The sequence below is a fragment of the Cyprinus carpio genome, chromosome B25, assembly GCF_018340385.1.
Source record: "Cyprinus carpio isolate SPL01 chromosome B25, ASM1834038v1, whole genome shotgun sequence".
In the NCBI taxonomy this organism is placed as follows: Eukaryota; Metazoa; Chordata; class Actinopteri; order Cypriniformes; family Cyprinidae; genus Cyprinus; species Cyprinus carpio.
Window position 1 is genome coordinate 20,222,901 of NC_056621.1, and position 17,733 is coordinate 20,240,633.

The 17,733-nt window shown below is 34.5% G+C and overlaps 1 protein-coding gene across 1 annotated transcript; it reads left to right on the forward strand.

Moving 5' to 3' along the window:
• The first annotated feature begins 132 nt into the window (after positions 1-132).
• si:dkey-234i14.2 (RNA-binding Raly-like protein) lies at positions 133-16,616 on the forward strand. Its single transcript, XM_042753476.1, has 7 exons — positions 133-233; positions 1,653-1,757; positions 10,418-10,569; positions 14,189-14,302; positions 14,566-14,705; positions 15,551-15,598; positions 15,684-16,616. The coding sequence occupies exons 2-6, from the start codon at positions 1,690-1,692 to the stop codon at positions 15,584-15,586; spliced, it is 510 nt and encodes a 169-aa protein (XP_042609410.1). The 5' UTR covers positions 133-233; positions 1,653-1,689; the 3' UTR covers positions 15,587-15,598; positions 15,684-16,616.
• The last annotated feature ends 1,117 nt before the right edge of the window (positions 16,617-17,733 follow it).

The window sequence follows — 17,733 nt, forward strand, 5'->3', positions numbered from 1 at the left end:
GCACATTTAAACCCCCTTTGAATCTGATGTGCTCGCAAATGGTACGAGCCCCAGTGTAGAAAAGCCATTAACTCCATAGTAAGAGCTCTCTCTCTCTCTCTCTCTCTCTCTCTCTCTCTCTCTCTCTCTCTCTCTCTCTCTCTCATTTCGAGGGACTCTAGAGCAGATGTGAGGATGTTCAGAATATAAGACTGTAATGACCCTGTTGAGAAGTCAGCATCGCAGTCTTCAGTGTAAGTGTGAGCTCTTCCTCTTTCTCTCACTCCATTCTCATCTGCATTTTTAAGCAAGTTAAACTGCTGTCACTTTGGAGTTGATATTTTTTGAATTGTTTTCTTCATGGTTTGCATATTTGGCTACTGCATTCAAAAACATGAAGGTAGTATTTCACTAAAAAAAAATGAAATAATATTTTGTATGAAGAATGTGAAGTCTTCACATTGTGAAATTATCATGAGAATGAAACTAATCTCTGTTAAATTTATCTTGATTTGTTGCATACAGACTGACTCAACAATAACAGTTGGGTCCACATAAGATGATTTTAATTAGTATTTACTGTATCCATTGTAGTTGTAAGTACTGTATACTCTTTTCTTTTTAAAATAAGATCTGGATATTTTTGCATTATTTAAACACATTTTATAAATTTGTAAGTTTTAGCTATGTGCTTTTGTTTTAGCTATGTGCTTTTGTCTCTCTTTTTTAATCTTTTTTTGTATAGCTTAAATGTATTTTTATTTAGTAGTATTAAGTGTGTAAAAATATGGCCCAGTTTTAATATAAAGGACTTTTCCATATATTGATTTTTCACAGGTGTTATAACTGTATTACGAATTGTTGGTTGTGTTGTAGCGTTAAAGGAAACTTATCTTAACAGATAGTGTCCCAGCAGAAAATTACCAAAACATTTTCTAATTTTATTTCTAATTTCAGTTATTTTATTTAATGTTTTAAAGTTTACATTTATCATGTAATATTACAATTTTAATCCAGCTACATTTCAATTAACACAAACCGGTTTTAAAAGTTTTTATTAACAACAATGCTAAATCAACAGTATTTTTTTTATAAGATCAGCTAGAAATAGCACCTTCCAATAGTTGCACATTTTCACAATTTGAGAGTAATATTAGGCTATTACACAGTGTGTATTTGATGATTTAGTCACTGTTATACTACTAATGTGTTATTTAATGTGATAAGACAAATACTAGTCTTAAAAACGTCACAAACTCAAAAGTGCATAGGCTTCATAGACAGACACTCACACTATGCACTCCGGGTGTTTTATTCTAGTCATTACTTGTTAAATGGCCTCGATCACTGAATAGTGTTCACCATGTGACAGAGATATTAATCTCAAAACACAGATGATGAACCCAAACCAAGCTACATATGTATCTGTAAATCCTGACAATAGAATAATGAGCCTGTCTTTCTTTAAATATATTTTGACAATTCCCATTGTAACTGAAGTTATTTTTAGATTTATTTTCTCCATTCTAACACCCTGATACCATAACGTTTTCATTTATTCTGTTTCTTGATCGAGGATACAGTCATTTTTTATTGAAGAGTGAGGCAGCGTGTGTCAGTGTGACAGAAGGAGTGTTGTTGTATTATTCAGTTCATTGTTGTTTTCCTTTCAGAGCGCACTTGTGCTGTCTTTCTTATTTAGACGAAAGCATGACTGGAGTTTTGCGACCCTCCAAACAGAGATCCGGTATGAAGAGACCTCGAAATGAGCCTTACAGGTACATCCACACACACTCATTTCTCACAGGCATATTTCACAGCTCATGTCATGAAGAAATATGAAACATCTGCTTCCTGAGAGTGTCTCCAGTGCTAGTTTTGACACTGTGTCACTGTGCTTTTCTCACTCTGATTTTCTCATCTTTGTCTTTCTCTATTCTATCCATCTTTTTCAGCCCCTGCCAACATCAGTTTTTCAGGTGTTTTTAATATTAGGCTCTGTTCTGTTCTGAGTTATGAGCTAGAGGACATCTCCAGTGCAATTGCATTTGTATGAGGTATATTTTCGAAACTGTGACTGCGAACTTTTGACTATTGGCATGAAGTCTGGTCCACAGAATTTTTTTTTCCCATAAAAACCTTACGACTTTTATCAAGGAAAGAACTACATGAAGCATTGACACTGATATAATCAAATTAAAATGGGCGTGGCGGATTGTAGATTGTGATTTAGGTTAAAAAAAGCATAAATATTAACATCAAATGATCTGTTTAACATACAAAGTAAAAAAAAATACGGTAGCAGCGTTTTAGGTTTTACGCTTTTAACTTAAATTTACAGTTAAATACCGTAATTTCATTAACTGATATGATGTTAATATACCAACCTATTAAAGTACTGAAATCTGTTTTGTACCTTCGTAATGCACTGATATCCACCAAAAGCGGGTGGTGATGAGAAAGTCACATGATGAACCAAAGCCCATCACAAGCAGCTTTTAAAGTGAACATATATAGAAGGTGCACAGTGTCATTCACACAAACACTAAACACCATCACGGTAACACACGACACTGAAATAATGCAATAAACAACATTAGGTGTAACATACAACCCTAATGTACAAAACTGATAAGAAAAAAGTAATGCTTAAATTATTTAGACCACTTACAGCTCATATAATGCACATTTTATACACAAATATGAGCTTCACATATAGCTTTTAAATCCTCCAAATGAAATTAAACTAAATGTAAATCATTATCATCTTGTTTCATTTTATACATATTTCTTTTGCGTTATCTATGAGGATAGGGTGTGTAGAACAACTGCACAAACTTGTGTAATCCGTACAGTGAAACACATCTTGACAGACTGCTTTTTCTTATATGGCTGTTTAATGGCTACTACTACTGTACAGTGAGTGAGTGTAGCTCAGCAGACTGAGGCATTGTGGAGCAAGCTGTTACTGATCTCTGACTGGCTCAGGTCAGACTAACTAGCCTGGGAACACTCCAGCACTGCCAGAATAAAGACTCAGCATTCAGTTTCAGATGATGATTTTATTATGATTATCTGCATAGTGTTATAAGACTAAGGGTTCTATTAGTAGTAGTGTTTGCATTTGCAAAATGCTTGTTGTTCTTAGGTTTAAAAGAAAAAAAAAACATTAAATTGATTGAAACTAACTGTAAAGACATTTAAAATTAGTGCTGTCAAACGATTAATCCTGATTAATCGCATCCAAAATAAAGGTTTTTGTTTACATAATAAATGTGTGTGTACTGTGTATATTTATTATGTATATATAAATACACACACATATAGTATATATTTGAAAATATTTACATGTATATATTTACATGTATGTATATATATATATATATATATATGAAAATATTTACATGTATATATTTATATTATTTTAATTTATTTTATTTTTTGTATTTATTTAAAATATAAACAACTTATTTTTCTTAAATGTATACATGCATGTGTGTGTATTTATATATACATAATAAATATACACAGTATACACACATATATTATGTAAACAAAAACCTTTATTTTGGATGCAATCAATTGCGATTAATCGTTTGACAGCACTATAATGTTACAATATATTCTATTTTACATAAATTTTATTTTGAACTTTTTATTCTTTCTGAAACCTGATCACATTTTTTCAGCATTGATAATAATCAGGAATGTTTCTTGAGCAAATCAGTATATTAGAATGATTTCTGAAGGATCATGTGATGCTGAAGACTGGAGTAATGATGATGAAAATTCAGCTTTGATCACAGAAATAAATTACATTTTACAATATATTCAAACAGAAAACCATTACTTAATATTGTAATAATGTTTCACAATATTACTGAATTTACTGTATTTTCAAATAAATGCAGCCTTGGTGAGCAGAAAAGAATTATTCCAAAAATATATATAAAATATTTACCTATCCCAAATTTTAATTGATTTGGAGTCATTAAATTTAGAGTTTTGTTAAAAATGGTATTAAAATTAAACTAACTAAAATTAACTAACTTACATCTTCTTTTAAATGTAACCCATATCAGATATCTGCATTTACACTAAACACTGAGAAAAAACCCATGGTAGACATACTGAACCAGAAACAGGGTTGCCAGGTCTGAGAAACAAAACCAACACAATTTTCTGAGGTTTTCTTCTCTGTCAGGGGAATACTGACCTGAGAACTCGATTTGAGAATATATGATTCCAAGTACTTTTTTCTTCTTATATGTTATCATATCCGATCTGTGGCACATGGGAGGAGAAAAAAAATCAGATTTGGGTCATTTGAACCATGTAATGTAAATGCGACCATAGAGACTTGGGCCCCAAACATATTAGCAACTGCATAGCAACACTCTGGCAACCAGTCATGATATGCTGATGACTGTAGCAGCATTCACGTACACAAACATCTATGATAAACACTCTTTATATACTGTATTACAGACCGAACTGAATGTCCTTTATCTACCCACAATGCACTCTAAGAAGTACAAGGTCTATAATGCAGTTTCACAGTCCATTTAATCTCATTTACCTTCCTAAGCAACCTACCAGCACTTAAACACACTCTCTCACACAAACACACACACACACACACACACACACACACGAGCGCGACAGGAATTTACTCCACTTATTTGCATAATGTTATAGGGCGGCTTTGACTGGCGTCTTCTCTCTTGGCTCTGGGCTCTATATGACTCACACAGCTGCTTATTTGCCTCTTGTTAAGTGTTTTCACACACCAGGAACTTTGTTCCCTATTTCAATCTCATCAGAAGATCTGATGTCTCATTGGTTGTGGCCTGCGGTCAGATGCTGTTGTTACTGCATTAGTGTGCGCTGAGATTCAGCACAACCCCTGGATTCTATCTGCATTTTAAACACCCTCCTGTAGGGCCAAGCATCCCATCCTGGAGAGAAAACCTCTGAAAATATGTTTGGCAGCGTGAAATAAGGGGGGGCACACGGTGGGTTCTCTAGTGGCCATTTTTTTGCTTAGAGATGTGTGTACCTGCTATAACAAAAGTCTAAATTTAACCCTATAGTGTGCACTTTGTTGCTCCTGGCCAACAAACCTGTTTTATTCACTTCAGAAACATATAAGAGAGAAAAAAAAATATTCATGAGGGATTACTTTTAATAAAAATGGGACGTTTTTTCTCGGCGTTTATTTTAAAATGTGTACTGTGTCAGGGATGAACATTTTTGCTCTGCAGAACTGCTCACTGAAAACGTTCTCTTCAAAAATACGATTCATATTTGTCAGTGAGTGAACAGATGCAACTAAATGAATATGGATGCAGACACAATAGATAATAGCAACTGCAGATACAGTACTTCAAATATGTTCAGTTTACATATTTTAACAAATATGTTAGATTGTATTATATTATTTATTATTAAATCGTCTATCTTTTAGAATTGACTTACAATTAAAGTAAAATGTAAGTAAAAAGTAAAACTTGTATCCAGTTCTGTTCTGTTGGATTCTGTCACTCTGGCAGTGAGTAAAAAATATGTAAGACAATGTTTAATGTAATAACCTCTTTAATATCTGTTATTTTTAACATTGTAACATTTTTCTACTATTTTTAACATAATATTCTGACATTAGTTGAAAATTCAAATAGGTACATATAAATAAATCCAAAGTTTTGTCATGAAACTCCAGATGACGCAGGCTGATAATATCATATCATTATTTACATGGCACAGCTGATTGGTTTCTTTTCACATCAACAGCCAATGAGCTCACTGCTCAACATCAAATATTTGGCTTGTGCTTGCTGTAGCAGTTGCAGTGCACTTCAGAAACCCTCCACCTTCCCCAGCTCCACTTGTATAGATCTGCTGCAGGGTATTCTCATGTATGTTAAATATGGGGTTTATTTTACACGTTATATGGGCAGCAGCAGTATTATTTCTGTATATTACCATGCCAAACTCTCAGAAAGTTGTCATGACAGAAATATAAATATTTGCATAAATAAATAAAATAAATCTGTCTTACTGCATTGAAAAAGAATAAATGAATAAATGCAAATGAAGTTTACTGGTTTGGTTCAAATCACTCACCCTAATGAATGAGCACCAGTTTGAGTGATAGCACTGTTAAAGAGGTTCAGACACACTGGGACTGAGAAGCATTTGAGGCTCAGATCTCTTGCTGAGAGCAGGTTATTTTAAGAGCTGGATGTCACTGTTGTAAGACTCTTTTATCCTGCAGCTTAGAGCAGCAATCTGACCCAGTCTGAACCCATTGCAGTCTAATGTATATCTTCCTCAATCACCGTAGTCCTCCAAGGCAAAGTAATTTTCAGCTCCCTATCTGTGGATCAGAGAATCTCTCTGGACTGTGTTGAATACAGGGAAAACTGTAAGGGCCATAAAACAGTGGAACAAGACCAATATACTATTTGAACAGCACATTCAACCTCAGAGCAAAGCTGAAACACACAGGCGATCACGCAACAACACAATGAATGTTTGCTCATTAATTCATGGACTTGTGATGTTTTGTTCTGTTTACATATTTTGAGCTATTATATGTCTTTATTTTTCAGTTAATGGTATATGTATATACCATGGAGACCAATTAAGTTGATGGAGACAAATGAAATTTACAAGCAATTTTTTGCCACTTTCTTCTGGAGAAACAGAACGGGAATGCTGTATACTGTTCATATGTGGATAGGGTTATTGTAGCAATAAAAACATGTAAAGCTGCAAACCACTCAACAATAAAAATCAGTCAACCAACCAGCCAACTACATACCAACCTACCTATCAATCAATCAATCAATCAGTCCATCAGTCAGTCAGCTCAGCAACCTATGAAGCAGTCAGTCATTCAATTAATCAATCATAGACTAACCAACAACTGAATTTTAATTTATTGTAACGTCGTAATTTATTGTTACACTAGTGCTTTCTGTTTTCGGTTTAAGAGATGAAGTCGGCGACACTGACTCATCTCCGCAGAACCTGTATGCATGTTTCATATGGATTACATAATCTGAGAATATTTGTTTTCTATTTGAATTGGTACATTTAAAAGTTTCACTCTCTATAGATATATTTTTCATGTCTGTAATAAGGCAAGCATGCACAGAGTTTCGAAGTGACGCGCTCAAGTTCACAGAGTCCGAGACATTTCGTTGCTATTCTGAGACGTTCTGGAAATAAATGTAGACTTTTTACAGAGATCTCATGAAAACTTTTTGGTTTAAGTTAAATATGAATAATTATATATTACATTTAATTTGGTAAAAAGTGTTGCACATTTTATTGGTGCAAAGATGAGTATGTTTATTTTGTACAACATTTGGAACTGATTTTTATCACTTAAGCACCACAGCTGCTAAATTGTGGATCTGTTATAGCGACTACTGAACAGTCATTTAGAAGTTCATTTTAAAATACAATGTATTGGAAATCAAAATAAAGCTTTGTAAGCACTTACATTTTTATAACACTATATATGTGTCCAGTCATTCAAACGTTGTCACTTTTAATATTATAACATGAACTAACAATGAACAGTTCATTGTTAATTCATACTCTGTGTTCATTAATGTTAAATTATACTTAAAATGCTAAAATGTATATGTACATTTTAGATTTAGATTAGCTTTTGCATCTAAACTCTTCATATAAAGAAATTAACATTAACTAAAAATATGAAATACTTCAGTTAATTGGTATTTCATGTCATGTGCATTAATTATTGTTAACATATAGAGCATTATTGTAAAGTGATATTAGATTGCTTAACTATTTTGTATGTTATCTGCTTCAAAACAAAGAAAAGCTCTGCAGGAATGTCTGAGTCACTAGTATATGTGCTGTTCAATTCTCCATCAGTTGTATTGTCATACTAATATAAATTATTATTTATGATCTCTCAAGTCATGTTGTGAGGTTTGCTCATGCGTTTACAGATTTCAGATCTGTGGACGCAGCAGTATATTTCAGTTGTGGGGCTTTTCATTATTTTCCCTTTCATCTGAAATGCCCATGTTTTGATTTTTAACCATGCTGAAATAGCAAAAGATTTCATTCCACTCCATTAACCTCCATCCCGCTTCTGAGATCCCCATTCATTTCAGCCAAAACATTTTCCCCCTGTGTGCACACTCGATCTGAATTAATCAATGTAAATTACCTCTGGGAAAGAATCAATCATGACAAACACACAAAGGACAAGTAAGCAGTTTCAGTTTCACACTGTTGAATACTGTCTGTTCAATGAATTTGTCCCAGTGTGCTGTTTAACACCTTCTGTCCTGCAATGATTTACACAGTGAATTTAGTGAACAACAAACAGATGCGCTAATGATACAGCAAACAATTTCTGCCAGCTACAATGATAGATCAGAATACTTGTGCCAATTCAATATTGTTTTATAAAGCTAAACCTCATAAAGAGAGATACTATTGCCGGATTATGTCTTTATGGCCCCTCCCAGCAAATCCGTCTTCGCAATAAAATGAAAGCTGATATCTGTCCAGATGTACATGAATGACCGTTGATAGAAGCGCATACAGTGAAGCGTTTGATTCAGATGCGCCTCTCTCTCTGTGAGCCGTCAGACAGAGACTGAACTCTGGATAATGAAGCTTGTCTGAGAGATCAGCCTGTCACTTTAGAACAAAATCTCATTAGTTTTAAGAGACCTCTCCGTGTGCTGTGTGATCCCATTTCCTTCACTGAGAGAGAGAGAGAGAGAGGGAGGAAAGACAGCAGGAGAATGTATTAGCATTTTAGCAGTAGGTCTATGCGGTTATGGAGCCGTGGCGTAACGGTTAGCACTCATGCTCCAGACGTGTCAAGCTGTGATGCTTGTGTGGGAAACTGAAGTTTGATTCCAGCCTGCTTTGTGTCTCAGTTTTTCTGAGCAATAACTGTTTTGTATCATATGTACCACATTCTTAAATATGAATTAATTATTTTTCTTAGTGTTGATTTATGCGTGGGGCTTTGAAAACTTTTATTATCAGGAAAAGTTTCCGTTTAGATATCTCATGTGCACACACATATGTATGTATCAGCTTTGCATAAATGATATTTTAGCATATATTAAAATATTAAAATAACATTAAAACAGAAAGTAATTATTTTATATTAGAATAATATTTGAAAATCAGTTAAATTTTAATATAAATTAACAGTTTTTATTATTTGATTTTTTTGCCATTTTTCATATCATATTTCATATTTCATGTCTTCATATGTCTGTATAATTTTATTAGAGTTTTAGTTTTAGTTAGTTTATTGAATACAGTTTAAATCACTAAAATAAAATGGCAAATAAAATCTAGAGAATATATATATATATATATATATATTTATTATTATTTCAGGTTAAAATTATTTTATTTTAAGTAATAAAAAGGTTTTTCTATGGTTTTAGATTTAATTTTAGTTTTTGTTAGCTAATACTAACAATATTAGTGATTTTTGAATAATTTTCTTAGTTAACAATTTTAGTTAAGGTTTGAGTAATTTTGTTGTTTTTGTCATTAATTTTTACTATGTGTGAGTGTGTGTTACATGAAAAAAATAATGCTTTTGAATGGTAAAAAATAATAAATCATAAATAATTATTTTAAGAATTTCATATGAGGCTTTTTTTATGATATCAGGACACTTTATGTACCCACCCAGCATATTTAACTTTGTACCCCCAAGATCTCAGATTTAAAATGGTAAAATATAGTAAGCACACTCTTACTCCTTGCGGAAAGCCTTATGTAACTAACTAAAATTTTTTATTTAAGCAATTGAATTTAAAAACCATAATATTTAATAATCTTACTCCCAATGGACATTTCATTTCTGCAGAAAACTGCAGCCCTCTCTTTAGCTGCAGAATCAGTGTGGGCCTGCTTATGCCTTTACTTCTGTCTGGTCCCGTCTCTTTCACTCTATCCTAGCCCGTTTTCCTAATTGCATGCTCCATCACGCTCTTGACACCAGCAGCAGATTTCTCCCAATCTCTCATCTCCTGATATCTCTCTCTGGTCACAAACTGCTAGGCCTCAGGGCATAATGGGAAAAGTCTTCTATTTTATAGACCCTGCTAATCTTTAAATAAAAGCTTAGCAATTTTTGATAAAGCTCTTTGTATCCAAGTTTTTCTGGAGACGTTCGCAGCATGCCGAGGATGTGACAGAGCCGATAAAGCTGGAGAGGTAGAGTGATCAGTAAAGTGCCATGCCGCTAATGTATGTATCATGCAGAGGCTGCGGCTGGCATGCATAATTAGCTGTGATGTTCTTCAGTCGTGGAACAGGAAGTAGGCCAGGGCCTGCCAATAATAACCGTGCCTTGTGAATCAGAAGAAAATCTTCCTTCCTTTCAAATCACTTATCTGGTTCTCATTTTCAGGGTTTTTGACTATCAACATGCTCCAACTATCCCGTGTGACTTTGCATCTTTTCGACGGATGTGTTCATCACCCTCTTCGCCTTCTGCAGCCCTGCGGCAAAGCAGAGAAAAACCTCAGAGCAGACACAAGTCCAGGAGCAGAGGAATCCAGCGTAAGATGCACTGACATCTTTCAAAGCCCAAGATAAAGACAGAATAAAGACCAAAATTGAAGTTTTAGCATATATACAATTAAAATTGATCACTTTTCCAAGAAAAGGGGACTGAATATATTAATGACAGTTTCACATTAAGGGGACTGTTCAAATATTTGTCCAAAAAAATGCTCTCAAAAACTGAATTTGGGTATTAATAGCAAATTATGGTTTTGCTGGGCTGCATAATGGTTATGTACCATTCCAACTTCCTGTTTTGATAGAAAATCCACAGCGTCTACAATGGCCACAATTGTTGTGACATGAAATCACAAAACTCAAAGAAAGCTTATTTTAATCAGTAATTCTCCAGTTAAATGGAATGTTCTCAAAACTTTGGCTAATATTCTTCTTGAGAGACTATATATACATAGATCATTCATTCAAAGTTCATTATCTGGTATTTAGTAAGGTTCTTAAAACATTAAAACAAACCTCAAGTTGTTGCAATGACCGATATGTGACAAGGTCAAGCCCCTTCGTAGAAACATATTTGTCCAACCAGTAACAGATGGGGAGCAGGACAGAATAGTAGAGTTAGGAAACCCATTTGAAAACAATTGTTATTTTTGTCTGTTTGTTTTAGAGATTACACATTTTAAAATGTAGACAGCCTCAAGCTGTTTTAGCACTGCGTAATGCAACATGACAATGGTTAAACCCAGTTTAGACATTTTTGCTCAACCAATTACAGATGGGAGGCGGGACACAAAGACCAGTTGGGAAACCTGTTTGGAAACTGTTACTTTTAGCTTGTTATAGTTTGTTTTATTAATTACACATTGTAAAATGTAGCCTCAAGCTTTTTCAGCTCAAAGTAATTCAACACTCGTGCACAGCGTTGACACAATATAATGGAACAGTCACATTAGCCAAATTTCAGCAAAATTTTGCATGAAGTAGGTCCATTGGATACTGTAAACAGTGTAGCAATGTATACTTTCAAATGGAGGACCAGACAGCTCTCCGATTTTATCAAAAATAACTTAATTTGTGTTCCGAAGATGAACGAAGGTCTTACGGTTTTGGAACAACATGAGGGTGAGTAATTAATAGGGGTTGCACGACTACTGATTTCTGCTAGTCGATTACTTATTTTAAAAATACTCGAGTTACTCGACTACTCGTGGTTCATGCTACTGTAAATGAATAGACATGAACTAGTTTTTTTTTATCAATAAACGTTTATTAATTAATAGCCTAATGCAACAATTACATAACATACGTTAACTGTCAAAACTTTATAATTATGACATTAAATATTTTAATTTTCATGTAACAGCCAGTATTTGTATCTGTAACAGTCACAAAATTATTAGTATCTTTTTTCGGATAAAACCAGGTGTCGTACAGTTACTCGATAAGACCGTTATGACTATCTTTTTTTTTCCGTAGTTACCACTGAACAAATATGCTGCATTAAAATAAAATAATTATTAATTTGTAAAAAATAAATGAATCATATAAGCAGAGACGTCATGGCAAACTTTTAGTGATCATTTGAACACAACTGAATGAATTCAAGGCGCACATTTTCATTACGCAGAATTCTCAAAGCGAGTCTTTTTGAACTTACTAAACAAATGTGCGTGTGCCACGCAAACCAGCAAAAGATAAAGAAGCAAACATAGAAAATCTATCTGCATCTAAGTTGATTATTAGCCTACTCTTGAGAGAGAACTGGCTTGGTTTTGGAGAGACTGAGGCGCGCAAACGCGGCTGTTTGATTGGTAAGCGCGCTGTGTTTTTCCATTCATTCATGTATCATTTCGTAGCCTACGGTTTAAATCATTGCCTTTTAAATACAGGGTATATACAAATAATAGACCGTGTATGATGTATTATTATAGGTGATATTACTCTCGCCAAGCTCTGATTTCTGAGAGATGCACGGAGAGGCAACATCAATGCGGTGTTTGATTTGCTCTCTTTTCGTTCATAAAGTTTATATTCATTCACTTCACACACTCATTATTGCGTGACTTTAGAGGTCTGTGTATAATATTGCGCTGATCCCCTGGATCAACTGTTATCTAGCAAACACCAGAGTGTGTCAGCTTCAGCTGAATATTCAGGCAGAATTATTCCTCATCCGTTATTCGTTTTTGAAGCTATTATCATGCCATTCCGAATAAGGTATTCGGCTTCGGGCACACCCCTAATTATTAAATTACATATTTTTATTTTAGATGTAACATAGAGAAAGTGATAGAAAGTAACATCTACACGCAATATTGTAATCCTATAATTTGCATTGTAGGCAAACTGTGCATGCATTATGGTCAATGCACGCTCGAGTAGTCGATTGTTTCCGACAGCGCCGACTAGTGGTTAAAGTAGTCGATCACTCGACTACTCGACTAGTCTGTGTAACCCCTAGTAATTAATAAATTAATTTTCATTTTAGGGTGAACTAACCCTTTAAAAGTATAGAATTATAAACTGAATAAATTTGACATTGCTGTTTATAAACAAGCTGCCTGAGCAATTTTAAGGTAACTCTATCACCCCCTTGTTTTCTGGAGTTTGTCACAGTGAGAAAGGATGTTATATAGAAAGGTACAGTGTTTCAATGCATTAGCATTGATGTTTGCATTTGCAGCTCATGGTAAATATCAGTATCACTTTTACAGTGTTTTGTAGCCTTGGATTGTGTTTTGGTGAATGTTGCTCATATAATCGTGTTTTTGTGAGTGTCTATAACTATGTGCATGCATTGCACCTCTGCTGACGAACTCCAGATGGTTCCTTTATTAAAATCCTCCCTCCGCTATAGAACTACTCCCTCAGTAATCAAACCTAGCCTATCACCAAAAGCAATTATAGCAAATTAATAGTGCATAACCAATAAGAAGCGTTTATAGAGCTTTATTACAAGCCCTAATAGTTTTTACTGCCAGCAGATAACAGTAGAATGAGTTTGCCTTTGTAGCTGGGAGGTCAAACCGCTTTTTAATGGCTGGTGCTGAGCTGGAATGGGATTTTTTTATCCAGCTGGGACTGGAGGGGTGTTTGATTGGTGTTAACATGCTGCGGAGGTCCAATCTAAATTTCCATCATTAGACACATTAGATTAGAAGAGTTGCTTATATCGGGGCATCCTCATTTGTCTCTTGAAAGACTTTTTGGAGGTAAGCTGAAGCATAACATTTTTTATGCTATACTATGCTTAAAATGGTGAAAGCGTTCAAATTGTGGCTTAACCAATGATGTATGTTTGGGGAGGGGCTACATGTTTGTCCAACCAATGACAGTTGGAGGGTGGGGCAGAAAAAAAAACAGTTGGGAAACTTTTTTGGAAACCGTTATTTTTGCAGTTCATTTGGTGCTTCTACTTGCACAGAAATGACATACTTGACATCACATGACATCACAAAATCCATTATTTTTTGTGTGCTAACTGCTAGGCTACATCTCAGATGTCTTTACGTCTTTATTTAAAGCTGCAGTGTGTCATTTCTGCTTCTCTAGTGGTGGCAAATGGAAATGCAATATGTTTGGCAATACTGTCTCGATTAGTTTGTCACTAGTGTCACTGAACATAACATTAATGCTTGCTAACCCCGTCTCTCTGCAGTAAGAATGGAGGAGCTGGTGTGCATTAAGAAAGAACTGACGGTGATTAAATCACAGATAGATGAGCTGCTGGACAGTCTGGAGCGGATGGACCCTCAAAGCCAAGAGCTGTCCGGTAAAACACCACTTCTTTCATCATCAGATGCACCTTGCAAAGGTGGATTATGAACCAGGCCAGTGGGGTCTCCGAACGGCTCATATTTTTTATGTTTTTTGTCATTATTCGGACATTATGTCTCACATTTTCTGCAAGTGGGGCCACTGAAAGGGGTGTTGCTTCAGGGCCTTGGCAGCTCTTCTGTCCTTAATCTTCAGTTGTATGTCATTTAGCGTGTGTGTGTGTGTGTGTGTGTGTGTGTGTGTGTGTGTGAAACTCAGGAGATGGTGTGGTGTTCTCTCCGCTCCATGGCTCTGTGAGCAGTGCGGACAATTCGTCTGGTAGCCCTCTTCCCCCGAGGACAGACAGAGACACACAGAGCCCACAGACTGCAGACAGCAGTGATGAAGACAGAGAGCATGTAAGCACACACACACACACACACACACAATGGCTAATGCTCAACTCTTACTCAAACATAAATCATACCCATAAAGTAAGGTTTTATTATTTTATTTTTTTTTACAAATTTACTGTCAAATTTTCAAAGTTAAAGAAATTGTGGCCACTGTCAAACGTGGTGAAATTAAACATTCTGAAGATTACTGAAGGACACACACACACACACACACACACACACACACACACACACACACACACACACACAAGAAATATATTTTATAAGCATTAAGAGTTTTTGAATGCATTTGTAATTAATCTGAATTATTAATATTACTATTATTAATTTCATTGAGAGATTTATGACCATTTTAATCATGACTTTTTCTAATTAAGTAATGTGTATGGATATGCATTTACATATAGGTTATATACACACACACACACACTTTACAATTCAATCAAAAATGCTGTTATTGTTTGTTATTTTTTAAGTTACTTATTGAGAACGACATTTTTCACATTACTTTTATAAGAATCCAATTTTTGGGCATTACAGTTGTCAATCTTATAATTGTGGAATGAAATGACAGGTTTCTTGCAGTAATTATGGCATTTTGATGTAGACTGTGGTTATCATGACGAATTTAAATTAAATGTAGATTTTGAATCAGGCTTACAAAGCAAACTTTTTATTGTTATTGATAGGTTGGTTGATTGATTGATTGATTGATCGATTGATTAACTGTTTGACTGAATAAAACATCTTTCAACAATATTATAGGATATTAAAAAATGGTATAATGCTATAAAAATATTTGCCGTTTACAGTCTATCCATGGCATTAATCCATCATGTGTTTTCTAGGTTAATTACTATGAATCAGATTTGCTCTACATGTAAAGACAGTTTCAGGTAAATTGGAACCTTTTTTTTTTTTTTTTTAACTAACTGCCAAACTGTTGTTCCCCTCTAAATGTTCTGTTGCTCTTTCTCACAGATTCCAAATTCAGATACCAAGTTTTGGGTAAAAGTCACAGGATCTCTAATGATGATGTAAAGAAAACGATCAGGAAATATATTTGGATCAGTTCCAAATATCCAGATCTGCTGAAATTGTCATCATGTAAAGTGAACATGAATCCAGTTTGAATCCAGTTGTGGAGCAGCCGTTTATACACACCAGAAAAAAACTATGTGTCATCAAAAGCTGCTGATGATTTTATGAATTATATGAACACAAGCTGTTTTTTCCATGATTTCAGTCAGTAAAATACTGATACGACTCAAGAGCAGGATAAAATTACTGTATAGCGTCCACACACTTGTTATTGCAAATATCCTACATAAGTTATTTTATGGTTCTACACAAGAGCTCAACTGATATGGGTTATTAAATGATGCCAATAATGATATCTACATCTATATCAACTGATAGACCCTGGTATATTGAAAAAATAGTTCAATTATGTATATTTATGAGATTTAAAATGTACATAAACACTTATTTAAACCCAAATGTCATTCAAATAACTGTTACATAATTCGTAACTTTGGAATTGGCCCAATGACTACCATCTACCTCTGCTGTTAACTACACATGGTGTTTGGTCAGTGCAAGTGATATGTAAATATTTCCCCATTAATCACTCTGGCCTGTTTAGTTTTATGACTAGATTTACTGTATGATAGGAATATGTCTTTTTCTTCATGTGAAAATGTAGTCAAGGTCATACACTTACTTTTTTATTTCTTTTTAAATAAGTCATAAAATAGTGATTTCCTGCTGAATGTTTTTTTTTTTGTAATATACGTTTTTGTAATATATTACTGTGATTTATGAAAAATATTGTGGAATGCTGTTTTGTTTGTATCACTTTGTCAGTTGCATTGTGAATGTATCACTAACAGAAATAAAAAATGCATTCATGTACAGAATGTTGATATACAGACTCAAATGTTTTCTTTTTCTAAATAAAATATTAAGGACAGAATTTTAATAAAAGTGTTAAAAGTCATTATTTAGTCACCAGGGTTTTGAATCAGCACATTAGGGGAGATGATTGAACTTCTATTTTCATGACATTTTAACTATTAACTACTTGTTGACTAATGATCTAAGCAATACATAATGTTAGTTATGTTACGATGTTAGTTAATGTTCTTAAAGAAACATTACATACAAATTTACAAATAAACAAATTTATAAATATTCTTTATAAAAGTTAAGAGTCAACCACACACCCCTAAAACGCCTTGTTCTAACATGCCCCCACATGTCTACGTCACGATGTGGGAAGATTTGCATAATGCCGCCCAAATAAAAGAATAAAAGATGCAACTTTCATTCTTGCTGTAGTATTGTTGCTGTCGGCACCATGTTGTGGAGACACTGTGTGTTTCGTTGTGAAAGCGAAGCTACTTTGTTTGTTCTTCCAAAAGAGGACACAACTAGAAATCAGTGGTTATGTTGTATTTCAACACTGTTCCAGGACAGTTCAACCCAAATATTCAGATGTGTGCAGCGCATTTTACAGAGGAGGAGGTTTGTTTTCTGTGAGAGTAGCCTACAATACGGTGTCTGTTTCTATAAAGTGGGGCAGTTACAACTTTGCAAGGACAGTTTGGCCTTTCTGACTCACAGCCTGTAAGTATGTTTTCATATTTAAATAAGTTGCCACTGATGATTCAAACGTGAGTTTTGAGCAGTGTAGAGTAGCACATGTTGTTTGTTGTTTCTCTGATCAAAAATGCAGACATGGTTTTATGTTTATGCAGCGCGATACACAACACAACACATAAAAAGACGGTATAAGTCATTATAATCAGTAATTATGTCCCCACTGAATGCAATAAATGCCTCGTTTGTAATGGGTTTCATTGGTTTTGTCTCATCGCGCCGGGACACACAGCATCACAGTATGTTAAGGGGCGTAACATTTCCGTCACACGCTTGAGGTATTCAGCCAATCACAACGCACTGATAGCTGCCCAATCAGAGCACACCTCACTTTTCTGAAAGATGAGCTTTTTAAAAAATTACGTGTTTC

Excerpts from the sequence above, each read along its gene's own strand:
- si:dkey-234i14.2 (XM_042753476.1), top strand. The coding sequence starts at position 1,690 with ATGACTGGAGTTTTGCGACCCTCCAAACAGAGATCCGGTATGAAGAGA. Across the intron at positions 1,758-10,417 it reads CCTCGAAATGAGCCTTACAG|GGTTTTTGACTATCAACATG; the intron begins GTACATCCACAC and ends TCTCATTTTCAG. Across the intron at positions 10,570-14,188 it reads CAGGAGCAGAGGAATCCAGC|TAAGAATGGAGGAGCTGGTG; the intron begins GTAAGATGCACT and ends GTCTCTCTGCAG.